The following is a 16,378-nucleotide window of genomic DNA, read 5'->3' as shown; positions in this document are numbered from 1 at the left end:
GCGTAAGTCGTTTGATGAACAAAAAGTCATTTTTCTAAGTGACCAGTTTGTAAACCAAGACAAAAATTTCTTTTTTTCAAGATCTTTCATCTTAAATTCTTTTTTCAAAGGATATCCTGTTTTATACATCTTTTTGGGAGTTCCAATAATATTTAAATCGTTCACATAAATAGCAATGGTCGAAAATTCAGATACTCGATTTCTTTATAAAAACACATGGAAAAATTTGATCATTCTTATAACCATCTTTCAATAAATATTCATTAAGGCGATTATACCACATGTGCTCGGATTGTTTCAATCCATACAAATATTTTTGTAACTTCATCAAATAAAGTTCTCGTGGACTTGAAGTTCTTTCCTATATTATACTATGAAGCTGGAAATGAAAAGCGAGTACCTCTCCATAGATATATACTTAACACATGCAAGTTAAAAGTTGCAAGACGAGACGAAGGCTATAAGAAAAAAAAAACGAATTGGGGGAGAAGGAACTTTTTTTTATTGAATGTTTTTTTAGTTTCACTAATTCTCAATATCCATCCGACTAATTAATTCTTACCGCTAACTGTTTTTGTCTCAAATCTTTGGAGTCGTATAGATAAATTGTGACTACATCCATTAGCCACATTTTCAATCTTATTTGTACTCTCAAATTAATGAGATATCAAAAAGTGATTGCATCCGCAACAGAAAAACATGTCTCCTCATAATCAATCTCTGGTCTTGGGGAAAAACCATGTGTAACAAGTTTTGCTTTATATCTCACACCTTATTTTTCTTGTTTCTCTTTCTCACATATACTTATTTATATCCTATTTATACCTTTTGGTGTTTGGACTATTGGTCCAAAAACTTTTTATTGAGAGAATTCAATTCTAAATGGATTGTATCTTTTCTATTTGTGGCAGTCATCTTTATTTTGACATTCTCGAATAGGATGTGGTTCATGATCCATATTTTCATCCATAATGTCCATTGCCGCACTTCTTCGGGAAGTGTCTTTTTGTTAGTATTTATATCAAGATTAATTTCAAATAAATACCTTGTGGTTTCACGTTTTTGCAGATCGGTATCTGTGTTTTTTTTTATTACAAACCGAACCTTGTGGTTTGCCAAATTTTCATTTTTTATTAACTTTGCCAAATTTGGCAAATAATGAGTTCAAAATGAAAATTTTCAGGAATTAAAGTTGTTTAGTATCATATTTACTATGTAATCACATTTTTAAGTTTTTGAAATTATTATTTTTAGAATTTTTTCTCTTTAAACATGAACTTTCCCTCTCATAAAAAACAACACAAAAATCACAAAACTCACAAAATATCACAACTAACCCCTTTAACTTGTTTACTTGAAACAAATAAGCTTTCAAATAGGTTAACATTTGTGATGTTGGAATTTTTTTGCCATTTTGTTAATATATCAATAGATTAGTTAGATATAACAACCGAAATTTTGAACATATTTTATTTCTAATGCATATATTATGTTGAATGTTTTTTTTAGATTTAGAGGTTATTTATTCAAAATAAGTAACTTAAAGAGTTATTTATCCAAAATCAAGAAGTTGAAGGGATTAGTTGTAACGTTTTGATGTACAAGGGCCAATTGTAGTTTTTGAACGTGGATGCATAAGGCCTAATTACATGAATATCATAATTAAGTACAAAATTACAACTAAGTCATATCACCAAACTTAATTCTTAATATGTCATTATTCTCTATATATTATGATTTTACACCTTAATTTAAAAGTTCTAGACTCCAATTCATATATCATAAACCCTAAAAATATATACTAGACTTCTAATTTATAAATTCTAATCTTTAAAATATATTAAAAGTACTGATTATACTAGTTTGACATAATCTAAAATTATGATTTGACGTAGTTGTAAATAGTTTTGAAAAGATGAATTTCTGTGTAATTTTCCCTATTTTCCTTTATAAGGGCCGACGAAATGGTAACCCGGCCCAATCTTTGAAATGGCCTACCTTCTTTAATCACCATATCAGACCATTCGAGAAAAAAACCCATTTGCAGTAATCTTCCAAGTGCTGATATTGAAGCCAAAGCACGACTATACGCCCTAGCCCCTGACTCATTTTCGGCGGGATCCAACTCTCAAAAACTTCCTACCAATCGTCTGTGTCTTCACTCCAGGTATTCACTCTAGCTTAGCATTCTTCTTTCCTTTATTGGTTTTACTTCCTTCACTTTGTTGTTTTTGTTGTGATCTAAGTCCTTGATCTTCTATATTTTTTTTTAGTACCATGTTCTCTTCTTAGCTGATTCTCGGGTAAATGATGTAGCATGCTTCTGGTTCAGCACTTTTTGTCGTTTACACAAGTTTCATTTATTGTTCTCTTCCACTCTTTAGTAAAACCTACTGAATGCTTCATTTCTTAGCTTGTAAAAAAAGATCACGAATAGTCATTGTGAAGAAGCTTAGGGTTACATCCAGTGTCAGTTCTGGTTCATAATGCTTTTGGGCTAATATTTTATTTTGGTGATTTTCAGATTCTACTTTTGTGAGTACAAGTGGTCTTCGTTTACACTATCTGATGGGGGTATGTTAATTTTTTATTGCATTTACTACGTCCTTTCTAAATGTTTCAGGTGAAATGTTTTTATTTATTAGTTTATTTTTTGATTTATAGATTGACAGAATTCTGAAAGATGAAGCTAATGAAGAAAAAGGAGAGCGTGCCCGAATGGTTAGTATATTGCTTACTGAGTTGTGTGTTTAAAGTTACTTATTACGCAATAAATCTTGCTTAGAATTTGTTGTTGGCCTTGTTATCCGAGATATGCTTTTGGTTATATAGAAATCCAATCCTAGTAAATGATGATTGTCTATAGAATTTTTATATCCTTTGGTTATGTGGAAGTAAGACAGAATATTTGGAGTGTAAGTTTAGCGGCCGTAGGAGTAGGGAGGCAGGGACAATCACCCTAGATGGGAGAGTTGTTCAGGCCTCGGATTGCTTCCGGTATTTAGGATCTATTATCCAAACGGATGGAGAAGTAGATGGAGATGTTGCCCATAGGATTAAAGCTGGTTGGTCGAAGTGGAAGAGTGCTACGGGTTTCCTTTGTGATCCCGGCATGCCTAATAGATTGAAGGGAAAATTCTACCGGACGGCAATTAGACCAGCATTGTTATATGGTACGGAGTGTTGGGCAGTGAAACACTGCCACATCCATAAGATGTCGGTGGCGGAGATGCGTATGTTGAGATGGATGTGTGGTCACACGAGAAAGGACCGGGTGCGTAATGAAATAATTAGGACAAAAGTAGGGGTTACATCTATTGAGAATAAAATGAGAGAAAACCGACTAAGGTGGTTTGGCCATGTGAGACGTAGAGCGCTTGATGCGCCGGTTAGGAGAACCGAAGAGTGGCAAAGGGATGTAGTGGTGAGGGGTAGGGGAAGACCTAAGCAAACTTGGAGGAGGGTGATCGAGAGTGATATGAGTTTATTGGGAATTGAGGAAAATATGGTAGTGGATAGGACGGAGTGGAGGGAGCGAATCTGTGTCGCTGACACGACTTGATTTTCACGGTTTTATATGATGGTTCATGTTAGCCGACCCCGAATCATTTCGGGACTAAGGCTTTGTTGTTGTTGTTGTTGTTGTTGTTGGTTATGTGGAATTTGATTTCTCTCTCACATTTTTTCCCCACACGTAATTTATCATTTGTAGGCGTCATTTGTTGGTGCCATGGCAATTGCTGACTTGGTCAAGACAACTTTAGGGCCAAAGGGAATGGTGAGCAATTCAGTATTTCCTTGTATTTTTCCAATAAGAAGCTGGTGCTGATAGCATTTGTCTTTTAGCTTAATATATTGACTGCTTTTCTTTCTATCACATGCACAGGATAAAATTCTACAGTCAACAGGCAGGGGACGTGAAGTTACAGTTACAAATGATGGAGCCACTATCTTGAAGTCTCTTCACATTGATAACCCAGCTGCTAAAGTTCTAGTTGGTATTCTTTCTTTGTCCCTTGTTGTTTCCTGTATTCTGACTTCTGGATTCTTCTCAAGATTTCCGAAACTGAATCAAGTGATTCTGAAAATCTTATTGTTCTCTGTAGAAAGACACGGGTATTTGGTTGACAAAGACCCCTCGTGCTAATGAGCCATTTACTTTGTGTGATAATTTGCTTACAGCTGCTGCGCTGCACTGGCTAGAGAAAAATATGAAATAGACTATCTTGGATCTTATGCCTTTTAAGAAAATCTACGTGCATGATAAATTGAATATAGTGCAACTATTGGTGCTAGGAAATTGTTGGATGTCATCAATGGAGCTATCTTCTATGTATTATTTGATGGAAATCTTAGCTTGATTTATAATTTTAATCCATGCTTCAGATATTTCAAAAGTTCAAGATGATGAAGTTGGTGATGGAACAACTTCAGTTGTTGTTTTGGCTGGGGAGCTTTTGAGGGAGGCAGAAAAGCTAGTGGCAGCAAAGATTCACCCCATGACAATCATTGCTGGTTTGTTCTTACCTTTAGACTCCATTTTCTATTTCTTCCGCATCTTTCTCTTCTCTGCTCCCACTTTCTCTATCCCCAATCCCATTATTATCTCTTTGCTTTTCTCATCTTGGGTAGTTTATGGTTTTGCATGAACTCATTATGTAGGTCAAGTATTGTCTGGCAAAATCAGAATTTATTGGGTCTTCCAATTATTTTTTTTTCTAAAAGGGTACTGTGGCAATGTCTTAATCATGTCATATTTTTGGAGTGATGTATCTGGTAAACGTGTTAACCAGAAAGAAATATCGCCTGTTTCTGAAACACCTTTTAACAAAAGAATAATAGGAGTTAGAAGGTCCTATATGCTAATATGTGGTTGTGGTGGATATGAAGGCCAAAGTTAGTGAACCTATTTCTGTTTTTTCTCTCACTCTGATGCTAACCTATCACATTGGATATCTTAACTGCCGTTTCTTGTCTTTTTGTTTTCCTCTTTCTTCTTTTAGTGTAAAATGGCAAATATTCGACCATGCTGTCTCAAGTGTCGTTTCTTTCTTTTTTTCTCTTTTTCTTTTTAGTGTAAATGCCAAATATTCAACCATGCTAAATAAGAATAAACCTTTGCTTGTATGACATCATATATTACAATAATTTCTGTTTGATTGTCAGGTTTTCGAATGGCTTCAGAATGTGCTCGCAATGCTTTGTTGCAAAAAGTCATGGATAACAAAGAAAATGAAGGTCTTCTCAGTCACTCATGAAAATTGTTCTTTCTAGTGCCATTAACATATGCTGTTTTTGAGTTGATCTGAACTGATAGAGAAGTTTACTTCATTTTTTGTTGTTACATTTACATTATGAAAAGCATATGTGAATTACATGTGTTTAACTACTGAAGTTTTGACTTTAATTGTTCACTTGCTGGGACAAATCCCTATCTGATGTATATAATCATTGGAAAATGCAGAGAAATTCAAGACAGATTTGATGAAAATTGCAATGACTACCTTAAGTTCCAAAATTCTATCTCAGGATAAGGAACATTTTGGAAAGCTCGCTGTAGATGCTGTTTTGAGGCTAAAGGTGAGCAATGGATATTCATTTCGTACTTCTATGTAGTTTCGTTATTATTTTCTAACTTCAAAATTCATGTGATGCAGTAAGGTGAATAGTCCCTGTTTCTTTCTGTTTTCTTGTGTTTATTCCAAAATACTACTTGAATGCTTAATTTGATTCTTCCCTTGTAATTTATTGTGCCTTGGTTTTGTTTTAAATTGCCTGTATGGTGTCAGTTTGACAATGTAAAATGCCCCTCCCCTCTCCTCTCTCAACTATTGATCATTTGTATAATTGGATATGCAGGGCAGCACAAATTTAGAGTCTATCCAAATCATCAAGAAGCCTGGGGGTTCACTTAAGGATTCTTTCTTGGATGAAGGGTCAGTCTATGAACTTAAAGTTCCTAATTATTTATAGACTTTTCATGGGATGTCAAATATACTTCCTGGTTTTAGTCCATACTCCTGTTTGCTAATTGTCACAGATAATAATAAAAATTTATTATCGAGCCACCTATTAGCTTAAGCTTTTAGGTTAAATGGTTTCTTGACATGGTATCGAAGTGCTTCAGACCAAGTGGTCGAGGGTTCAAATCTTGACAATGACAACTCCATTTGTTAGTGGAATTTCAACACACGACAAGCCCTAGCGGTATTGGTGTGTCAGAGATAGTAATAAAAGTATTATTGGGCCTTACCTATCAGCTTACACTTTTAGGTCAAACGGTTCCTTCACACTAATGTTCAATTTCAACTTCTTGTTTTTGTTATTTGGCAACTCTCGCTTGTAGATCTATCTCTTTCTTGTAAATGCTGTTTTATGATATAAGAAGGAAAATAAACTCTTCTATGCTCCTAAAGCCTATTGATATCGTATATGATATTCAATAACTTCCATTTTTTAATTTTTGCTCCAGATTTATTCTTGACAAGAAAATAGGTGTTGGGCAACCAAAGCGCATAGAAAATGCAAACATTCTGGTCGCAAATACTGCAATGGACACAGACAAAGTGAAGATATATGGCGCACGTGTTCGTGTTGATTCAATGTCTAAGGTTGCTGATATTGAAGCAGCTGAGAAAAACAAAATGAGAGAAAAGGTGGATAAAATAATAGCCCATGGGATTAATTGCTTTGTGAACAGACAGTTGATTTACAATTTCCCAGAGGAACTTTTTGCAAATGCCGGAATACTTGCAATTGAGCATGCGGATTTTGATGGAATTGAACGTTTGGGTTTAGTAACTGGTGGAGAAATTGCATCAACCTTTGATAATCCAGAGTCAGTTAAGCTTGGGCACTGCAAGCTTATTGAAGAAATCATGATTGGTGAGGATAAATTGATCCATTTTTCAGGTGTTGCACTAGGTCAAGCATGCACGATAGTACTGAGAGGTGCAAGGTATATTATCCAAGCTTTTCTTTCCAATATTTTTGTGCTGCTTTTCTTTCCATCTTGTGGTTGTGGCTCACCCAATATGCTTTGAAGATGTTAATTTTTTAGCATTAGTACTATTTTTTTGTTAGGAATAGTAATTACTTCTGAGTTCTGATGTAAGACAAAATATTTGGAGTGTAAGTTTAGCGGCCACAGGAGTAGGGAGACAGGGACAATCACCCTAGATGGGAGAGTTGTTCAGGCCTCGGATTGCTTCCGGTAGTTAGGATCTATTATCCAAACGGATGGAGAAGTAGATGGAGATGTTGCTCATAGGATTAAAGCTGGTTGGTCGAAGTGGAAGAGTGCTACGGGTTTCCTTTGTGACCCCGGCATGCCTAATAGATTGAAGGGAAAATTCTACCGGACGGCAATTAGACCAGCATTGTTATATGGTACGGAGTGTTGGGCAGTGAAACACTGCCACATCCATAAGATGTCCGTGGCGGAGATGCGTATGTTGAGATGGATGTGTGGTCATGCGAGAAAGGATCGGGTGAGTAATGAAATTATTAGGACAAAAGTAGGGGTCACATCTATTGAGAATAAAATGAGAGAAACCCGACTAAGGTGGTTTGGCCAAGTGAGACGTAGAGCGCTTGATGCGCCGGTTAGGAGAACCGAAGAGTGGCAAAGGGATGTAGTGGTGAGGGGTAGGGGAAGACCTAAGCAAACTTGGAGGAGGGTGATCGAGAGTGATATGAGTTTACTGGGAATTGAGGAAAATATGGTAGTGGATAGGACGGAGTGGAGGGAGCGAATTTGTGTCGTTGACACGATTTGATTTCACGGTTTTATATGATGGTTCATGTTAGCCGACCCCGAATCATTTCGGGACTAAGGCTTTGTTGTTGTTGTTGTATTTGTTCTGTCTGATTTAGAATTATTTTTCTTCTAGCAGAAAACATCTTTTTTTTTTCTTTTTTGTTTATTTATTTACAGGAAGAGTAGGAAAAGCAAACTTTGTAGGTTGGGAAAAATATGTCCGCACTTGCTTTTGCGGCCAAAAATCCCATTTTCTTTTCATTTGTTGGCTGATTTAGTTCAATTCGCGAGATAATCCAATTAACTCAATACTTGTTAAATATTGGTTCAGCTAGCAAGATGGACTATTTGGTCCAAAAAGGAAAGGTGGAGGGGTATTTGGTCACAAGTTATTTTGAACTTATTTTTCCCAGTTTGCTAAGTTTTAGAGTGTTTTTTGTACTATTGTCCCATATCTTTTTGAAATTCACATGGTCATTATTTTCTTTTAACTTGCCATAAAGCAAATATGATTCCTTTGATAAATTTTATTGGTTGTAATTTGAACTTGGTCAGTTTTTACTAGTGTGGATATTCGTCACAGTTAGCTATTTACTTTGATATGATTTTTTTTTTAATTGTCTCCTAAACCTGATTTGTGATGCTTCCCACTTGTCAAAAAGAGATATATATATATATGTTTTTTTTTTATTGCAGTTGCTTATCCATGCAAGTGTATGCATGAACTTCGAGATATTTCCATTTTGTTATGCCTTTTTTAACTTCATAATTGAATTTCCACTTGTTTAATGCTTCCTCTGCAGTCATCATGTCCTTGATGAGGCAGAAAGATCTCTGCATGATGCCTTATGTGTGCTGTCCCAGACAGTGAATGACAGCAGGGTTTTACTTGGAGGTGGATGGCCTGAGATGGTGATGGCAAAAGATGTTGATCAATTGGCCCGAGAAACTCCTGGGAAGAAGGCTCATGCTATTGAAGCTTTCTCAAGGGCACTTATTGCAATTCCAACAACTATTGCAGATAATGCTGGTCTGGACAGTGCTGAAATGATCTCACGACTCCGAGCAGAGCACCAGAAGGAGGGATCCAATGCTGGGATTGATGTCATCACTGGATCTGTAAGTATAATTGGGCTTAAGCATGCATCTGCTTTATCTATATGCACTTTGTGATGGTGCAATGGCGGCACAGTAGCTACATGCGTGCTCAGGACTGTCCCATATAAAGTTGCACTTTCTTTTGACATTCTGAATGTTTAGACTTTAGCATAGGTTTACTTCTGCAAAGTAAATCTTTCAATGCTGGTATTTTGTTGAAATTTGATGGAAGCCAAAATACTTCGTTAGTGATCATTGGAGCATTCTAAGCCTATGTTTTAGAGGATGAAAAGGTGGGAGGATGAAAGTTGCAATATTTAAGGGTTGTATTTAGACAAAAATTTGATCTAAATATATCCCTTGAAAATTGTCCCTTCTATCCTCCTTCCTTTTCATCCTTGAGAACAAACATAGGCTAAAATTTTGAGGCAAAGGCTTATAATGAATTAAGGGTTAAAATGACCCCTAAACTCGGGAGATAGGATCAGTTCACCCCAAATCAATTTTAGGTATCAATTCAGTCCTCAAGTTTTTGACAACTTAGCCGAAATGCAATCAGTTTTCATACTTAAAATTTGGGCTAAATTTTCAAATATTGCAAACTTGAGGGCCAAATTGAGCTAAATTCATCCTGCCTGCCAACTTTAGGGGCCATTTTGTCCCTTAATTCGGTTTGTAATATGATATGTGCAAATGCATCTTGTTCCAGACTTTGACCCCTGCCATATTGGAAATGTTTCAGGTGGGAGACATGCTTGAGCTTGGGATTTGTGAAGCATTCAAGGTTAAGCAAGCCGTTCTACTCTCTGCAACTGAAGCTGCTGAGATGATTCTGAGAGTGGATGAAATCATTACTTGTGCCCCAAGAAGGAGAGAAGATAGAATGTGAGAGAGTAATTGGATTGATTTGTGTTGTACTTCTCTTTTTTCCTTGGTAATATATTGCACTGAGATTTAACTGCCAAAGATTCTGTCCAAATTTTGTTAGCAGCAGTTGTGTTTGGGAAATGAAGCCCTGTACTATATTGCAGGGTTCTAATCTGATTGTTTATGGTAATCTTTACTTGGTTTGGGTTGGTTTGGTTTATTTAGAAATATTGCACTCTGACACGATTTGATTTCACGGTTACGTATGACGGTTCATGTTAGCCGATCCCGAATCATTTCGGGACTAAAGCTTTATTGTTGTTGTTGTATAACACTGTCGGCTGATGTTTATTGATGAGCCTATATTGACCAACGGAGTTTTGGGTCATTTTAATTGCAAATTTCTTAAGAATGTTAAGCAATGAAATGAAATTTCAAGTTCAGAATTTAAAAAAGATGTGAAAGATATTTTACCAAGTATTATCTATAATGTTAAATTCCATTTAAATTGTATATTAATTGGTTAGTTTATTTTGATCAAATCAAGTCGTATGAATACAAATAAGGATAATGATAAATTTGATAATGTATTGTTGCCTTGTTTTTTGCTCCACTGCAAGAATTGTGTCTAACAGCATTCCAAAGCTAGCAACTAAGGATTGACCTAGGACTATCTAATTCGGTTAGGGAAAGAAAGCCTAAAGCTGCGGGACCGGGAGCCGGGGATGCAGAACACCCTATCAAACAAAGCAAGGATGTGATTAAGCGCAAGGTGCAGGTAATAGACTTTTTTAGAGAACTTCCCGGCTGGGGCCAAGACTTGATCGAAAAAATCGAAAAAACCCGGGTTTTAGCAACTTTTTTATCTAATAGCATCGATATTGGTTTAACTAATCAAGTCTTGTAAAAAAACATTTAATGACCGCTTTGAAGATTTGACTAATCTAAAAATTAGTAATTTAAAGTTTAAAATACAAATTCTAAAGAGTAACTTCAAGCTTTCTATATCTACTTTGTTCAGGGGCGGATTTAGGGGGGTCAAAGGGAGCATTTGCCCCCCTACCTCAAATCCTGGATTTGCCACTGACTTTGTCATCCACAGTTAACAACTATTGTTCATACGGTTGACAACAAAGATACCTGATCCATGAGTTTATCTTCTCTGGCATTAGTATCAACTAATTCTTGGGAGCTCAGACATGACAACGCTTGTCAAAGCTCCGTAAAAGCTGAACTCGGGGGTAATTAGCACCGGTGGTCATAAAAGTTTGGACAATGTTTCTAAAATGTCACAAAAGTTTAATTTGTCTTAATAAAATCACTTAAGTTTGTTTTTGTCCCAATAAAGTCACTTTGAATGTTTTTCGATCATCTTTTCACCGAAATTACTCACGTGACATCTCAACGTCACGTTAGTGCCACCTAGCATGTTAAAAAAATATAGCTAAAATATTTTAATTGATAATTCTACGTAGGTTAATTTATGATTAAAATTTTAATTAATAATCCTTATTTACTTATTTACTTGAGTTAATTTATGATTATTTTTTATTATTATGTCATATGGTATTGAAACATGTGATTAGATACCACGTGAGTAATTTTAGTGAAAAAATGATCGAAAAACGTCCAAGGTGACTTTATTGGGACAAAAAGAACTTAAGTGATTTTATTGAGACAAATTAAACTTTTATGATCTTTTGGGGACATTGTCCAAACTTTTGAGACCACCGATGCTAATTACCTCCGAACTCGGTTAAAAAATCGAGAATTAACATGGGTTGAACAAAAAAAACATAACATTCGATTTGTACACTTGTAGTTGTAGGTTGAAACTAAAGTCCTGTTTTGTTGCTTAGTTGAAACACAGGTAGACCACGGTTACTGGGTATGGGGTTTAGGAAGAAAATGGAAGAGCTAAAATGATTTGGACACATGGCAGAAATCCAATGGTTGCTAGAGTTCCACGCGATATAAAACTCTTTAACTCGAATATTGAACTGCCTTTAACTCGAGAACACAGTGTATTTATCTACTACTTCTTGCGCACTAGTATTTCTTTGAAGATATAGTTAATTAATGATTAAACATTTCTAGGGTTTTATCGGGGTACAAGCTTTGATGGAAAAAATTCACTTTTTCTAATCACTAAAATGGAGAATCCAGATTCAAAAACCACCACAATCCCACCACCACAAGACGAACCGGAGCTTAAAAGACCCAGAATGTCCACCACGACCACCGACGATGAAGCAACCGCCGCTGACGGTTCAACCACGACCAGGAAGGAAAGATACAAGCGTCGCAAAGTTGCGATATTCTTCGCGTACTGCGGTGTGGGTTACCAGGGAATGCAGAAAAATCCAGGCGCCAAAACTATCGAAGGTGAACTCGAAGAAGCCCTCTTTCACGCAGGTGCCGTCCCTGAACAGGACCGTGGCAACCCCAAACGGTATGATTGGGCTCGCTCTGCTCGTACTGACAAAGGCGTGAGCGCCGTGGGACAGGTAGTTTCCGGCCGCTTCTACATCGACCCTCCTGGACTTATTGAACGATTGAATTCGATCCTTCCGTCGCAGTTTAAGATGTTTGGGTACAAGCGAGTGACGGGGTCGTTTAATTCGAAGAAATTTTGCGATCGTAGGAGGTATGTGTATCTGATTCCTGTTTTTGCTCTTGATCCATCTTCCCATCCTGCTAGGGAGAGTGTTCTGGCTAGTTTAGGGTCTGATAGTGAGCTTGCGAAGTGTTTTGAGTGTTCGGAGAGAGGTCGGAAGGTGATTGGTGCGGTGGGAAAGCGCAGTTCTGAATCGAAGTTTGTGGTTTCTGGAACAGACATTTCGTCGAACAATGGAGATGCAACTTTACAATCTGGAATTAGTGAGGATATAGACAATGCTGTTGCTGATAGTATACATGCTGATTCCATATGTGATAGTAGAGAGGAAACTGCAGTTTGTGTGGACAATGAGGTAGATGGAACTTCAAAATCAGAAGCCATGGCCAAAGATTCGGAGGTTGTTGCTGTGGAAGATGAAATTAATGGAGAGCAAGTGAAGAAAGGGAATGCGTTCATTTATGGGGAAGAGCAGAAGGAGAGGTTCAATAGAATATTGAATTACTATGTAGGAAGTCACAACTTCCATAATTTCACTACTAGAACTAAGGCTGAAGACCCGGCTGGGGTCCGTTATATTATTTCCTTCAATGCGAAGACCATTGTCACAGTTGAAGGCATTGAGTTCGTCAAGTGTGAGATTATAGGGCAGAGTTTCATGCTTCATCAGATAAGAAAAATGATTGGTCTTGCTGTTGCAATTATGAGGAATTGCGCCCCCGAGTCGTTGATAACAACTGCATTACAGAAGTAAGCACACATTCATCTTTATTTCAGTTGCAATTTGTATATTTCTCTAATTCGTGTCTGATTGAAATCTGTAGGAATGTGAACATTACTGTACCTACAGCGCCTGAAGTTGGGTTATACTTGGATGAGTGCTTTTTCACATCATATAACAAGAAATGGAAAGACAGCCATGAAGAACTTTCAATGAAAGATTATGAAGAAGTGGCAGAGGACTTCAAAATGAAGTATATATACTCTCACATTGCATCAACAGAACATAAGGAAGGAGCTGTAGCCCTGTGGTTGCATTCCCTAAACCACCGCAATTACCCTGATCTGCGGATTGGCAACCAGGGAGATGTGGATTGCGAGATAAGTGCTCCAGTCGAGAACATGACTGAGCAGGGAGATAGTGAAGGCGAGAGGAGTGCTGGAGTGGAGAACATGACAGAACAGGGAGATAAAGATGGCGAGATAAGTGCTCGAGTGGAGAACATGACCCGCCAGGGAGATGCAAATGGCGAGATAAGTGCTACAGTGGAGAATATGACCGGCCAGGGAGATGCAAATGGCGAGAAAAGTGCTCGAGTGGAGAATATGACTGATCAAGGAGATGCCAATGACGAGAAATGTGCTTGAGTGGAGAACATGATGACTGAGCGGGGAGATGCCAATGGCGAGAAAAGTGCTCTGGTGGAGAACATGACTGGTCAGGAAGATGCTAATGGCGAGATAAGTGCTCAAGTGGAGAGCATGACTGACCAAGGAGATGCCAATGCCGAGATAAGTGCTTAAGTGGAGAACATTACTGAGCAGGGAGATGCTAATTGCAAGGTAAGTGGTCAAGTGGAGAACATAGCTGAGGAATGTAGAACACTGTAGTACATGTCTCACTACTATTTATTTTGATCTTCTGAATTAATTATTCACTTTCAGAAAAACCTTTCTGATTTAGATATCGTTACAGACATTTTATTGGTTAAATGTTACTACATGCTTTACTAAAATGAAAATGTGAAACCATGTATGATAAGCAGGCCCAAAGAGAGTAATAATTAATTTATATTTGACATTGAATCAACTTTTCATTTTGAAATTCTAATATTAGATTTTGACTTTGTAAATAAGTTATTAATTTTTTAAGGTTTTATTATGCATACCTTCAAACTTGACACAAATTGTCACTCTGAACTTTGTTGTGAGTAACTGTTTACACACTTCAACTTGGCAAATATTTTACGTGAATTGCTATTTACCGCTCTTTTATTACCACTTACCGTCCTCTTTTATATATGTACATTTTCATTGGCGTTGTCATCTATGGATTTCCCTGGTTGTGTGGGAAATTGCATATATTTTACTGATGATTACTCGGTTGCTAATTACGATGGCCATTTTGGTGAATATGATTTGGGCATTTTCAAGTTATGGGATGGAAGCTTTGAACCTTTCCCTTGTTATCTTCAGGCTTCTCATTCTCGGCTACAATGGCCTCCTCCTCTTTGGGTTTCTCCCAATCCATGCTGATTTCAGGTCTTTGGTATGTAAATCTATATCTCTTTCATCATTTGTATATATGTGTATGCAGTATTATCACCAAAAGCTTTAGCAGCTTGTTGCATAAACTTCTTTTCTTTTACCCATTTTTGGACTGTAAATGTTTGTGTTAATGTAATACTAGTCTGGTCCAATACCATAGATATTGTCCGGTTTGCTAGTTTGTGACATAAATGTTGATGATACTGATTTCCAAGACTTTTTGTGTGTTAGAATATTGTATTCATTCTAAAATTCCTTGTTTTATGCATATTGAATTGTTCTATTATTAAATTGGATTCCTGCAAATTCTTGAATGGTTTGAGGGTGAACGATAACTATAAAACACATTTCTAGAAAATCTTGAAAAATATGAGAAATGTACATTTTCATGTGGACATTGTTCAGGCTAATTTGTGATGCTGAATGTTGTTTCTGTGATGTGGGTGCCTAGTTTCAAACTGAGACTGAATGCAAGGATAGTCTATTATGGGGGCATTATTTTCTGCAGGGGTAATTTTCATCTGATTATATGCAATGGTGAATAGCAAAACTATCCATGATCTTCAGAAGTCCCAAGTTTAGATTTTGGGGATATGTTGTAGATCTTTTGTATTGAATTAGGGAGTTAGGCATCCAACTTTTCAAATTATGTCATAAGATGATTGAAGATTAAATTATTCTTAGTTCACAAATTTAAATCTAATTGGTTTCAAATAATGAATTTAATATATTTTTCAAATCTAAATTTTAAGATAAGGATAACTTGAAAAAGGAGTAATTTTTTTGAAAATCTAAAAATGACATAAATGAAATTTTGTTTTTGCTAAAAATTGACAAATAAAAATGAACTGTCTGTGACTTTTACAGTTTATATATAGTTCTTGAACCAAACATATTATACATGAAGATGAAGAGTTAGTTTTGATATAATTGTAATATAATAGTCTAATTTAACAATATCTACTTATTGGGACCACGGCTTTAAATGTGAATATGTTTATTGAAAGCACATCTTATTGATTGATAAATTATGAAAATAATTTATAGGCTTAATATATAGAGTCTTCTGAATTCGGTCGAGATGACTGATTGGTCACCTGAACTCGCAAAATGTCTTGTGAGGTCCATGAACTTCCTTAAAATGATATAAGTAAGAAAAGATTAGGACAAATTAAAATGTATATCATTTTAAACAAGTTTGAGTGATCAATACATTATTTTAAACAAGTTCAGGAGTGACATGTCACTTTTTACAAATTAGGTAACTTTAAACAAGTTCAAGCTACTAAGATATTTTTTAAACTATATGTTGAAGACCTGATTAAGACAATTTCAGGAGTTCCTGGTGAATTAAGGCATAAACTATATGTTGAAGACCTGATTAAGACGGGATGTCCTACGAGCACAACTGATTGAGACTTAAAAAAAGGCCCAAATAAAAGATTTATAGAGAATAAGTAAACAAGTTAAAAGTTTTTTTTTTTATGGGTAAAAAAGTTAAAAGTTAAAATTAAAAGATCAGTCTAGATCTCAATAGGAATAGAATAACATGAAGATATATCGTAAGTAATTATATATTTGAGGGTGTCCGCTATAGTTACTTTGTTTTTTTTAAAGTACCGTTATTTTATGTTGTGAATTAATTTTATGCTCCATCATCCAATGGTGAAAACACACAAAGTAACGGTACTTTGTAAAAAACAAAGTAACCATAGCGGGCACCTATATTTGAGGGTTAAAGGTTAAAGTAGGACTTGAAATTCCAATTA

General features: G+C 36.1%; 2 protein-coding genes across 4 annotated transcripts; both read left to right on the top strand.

Annotated features, from left to right (window-relative positions):
• Positions 1-2,013: 2,013 nt before the first annotated feature.
• Positions 2,014-9,914, top strand: LOC136235464 (T-complex protein 1 subunit beta). The gene is made up of 12 exons (XM_066025155.1): positions 2,014-2,167; positions 2,525-2,574; positions 2,665-2,721; positions 3,713-3,778; positions 3,887-3,998; positions 4,387-4,515; positions 5,167-5,238; positions 5,465-5,580; positions 5,860-5,936; positions 6,473-6,958; positions 8,563-8,878; positions 9,600-9,914. The coding sequence occupies exons 2-12, from the start codon at positions 2,569-2,571 to the stop codon at positions 9,744-9,746; spliced, it is 1,584 nt and encodes a 527-aa protein (XP_065881227.1). The 5' UTR covers positions 2,014-2,167; positions 2,525-2,568; the 3' UTR covers positions 9,747-9,914.
• A 1,822-nt stretch (positions 9,915-11,736) lies between these two features.
• Positions 11,737-14,853, top strand: LOC136235667 (uncharacterized). Of its 3 annotated transcripts, none has more exons than XR_010691850.1 (3): positions 11,737-13,091; positions 13,166-13,904; positions 14,496-14,853. XR_010691850.1 is itself a non-coding variant. In XM_066025507.1 (2 exons), exons 1-2 carry the CDS (start codon positions 11,878-11,880, stop codon positions 13,707-13,709), a joined length of 1,758 nt encoding a protein of 585 aa, XP_065881579.1. In that variant the 5' UTR covers positions 11,737-11,877; the 3' UTR covers positions 13,710-14,103. The 3 variants fall into 3 exon arrangements, 1 of the variants encoding a protein (XP_065881579.1); XR_010691849.1 differs by having other exon boundaries at positions 14,538-14,851; XM_066025507.1 differs by lacking the exon at positions 14,496-14,853 and having other exon boundaries at positions 13,166-14,103.
• Positions 14,854-16,378: the final 1,525 nt, after the last annotated feature.

The sequence above is a fragment of the Euphorbia lathyris genome, chromosome 7 (assembly GCF_963576675.1).
Source record: "Euphorbia lathyris chromosome 7, ddEupLath1.1, whole genome shotgun sequence".
Classification (NCBI taxonomy): domain Eukaryota; kingdom Viridiplantae; phylum Streptophyta; class Magnoliopsida; order Malpighiales; family Euphorbiaceae; genus Euphorbia; species Euphorbia lathyris.
The sequence above is the reverse complement of the archived record's forward strand: the minus strand, read 5'-3'. Positions and strand labels throughout refer to the sequence as shown.

What these genes read in the sequence shown, in the direction of transcription:
- LOC136235667 (XM_066025507.1), top strand. Translation starts at nt 11,878, where the DNA reads ATGGAGAATCCAGATTCAAAAACCACCACAATCCCACCACCACAAGAC. An exon ending in ATAACAACTGCATTACAGAA is followed by an intron (nt 13,092 to 13,165) that starts GTAAGCACACAT and finishes TGAAATCTGTAG; the next exon opens with GAATGTGAACATTACTGTAC.
- LOC136235464 (XM_066025155.1), top strand. An exon ending in AAGGAGAGCGTGCCCGAATG is followed by an intron (nt 2,722 to 3,712) that starts GTTAGTATATTG and finishes TATCATTTGTAG; the next exon opens with GCGTCATTTGTTGGTGCCAT. An exon ending in CCCCATGACAATCATTGCTG is followed by an intron (nt 4,516 to 5,166) that starts GTTTGTTCTTAC and finishes TTTGATTGTCAG; the next exon opens with GTTTTCGAATGGCTTCAGAA.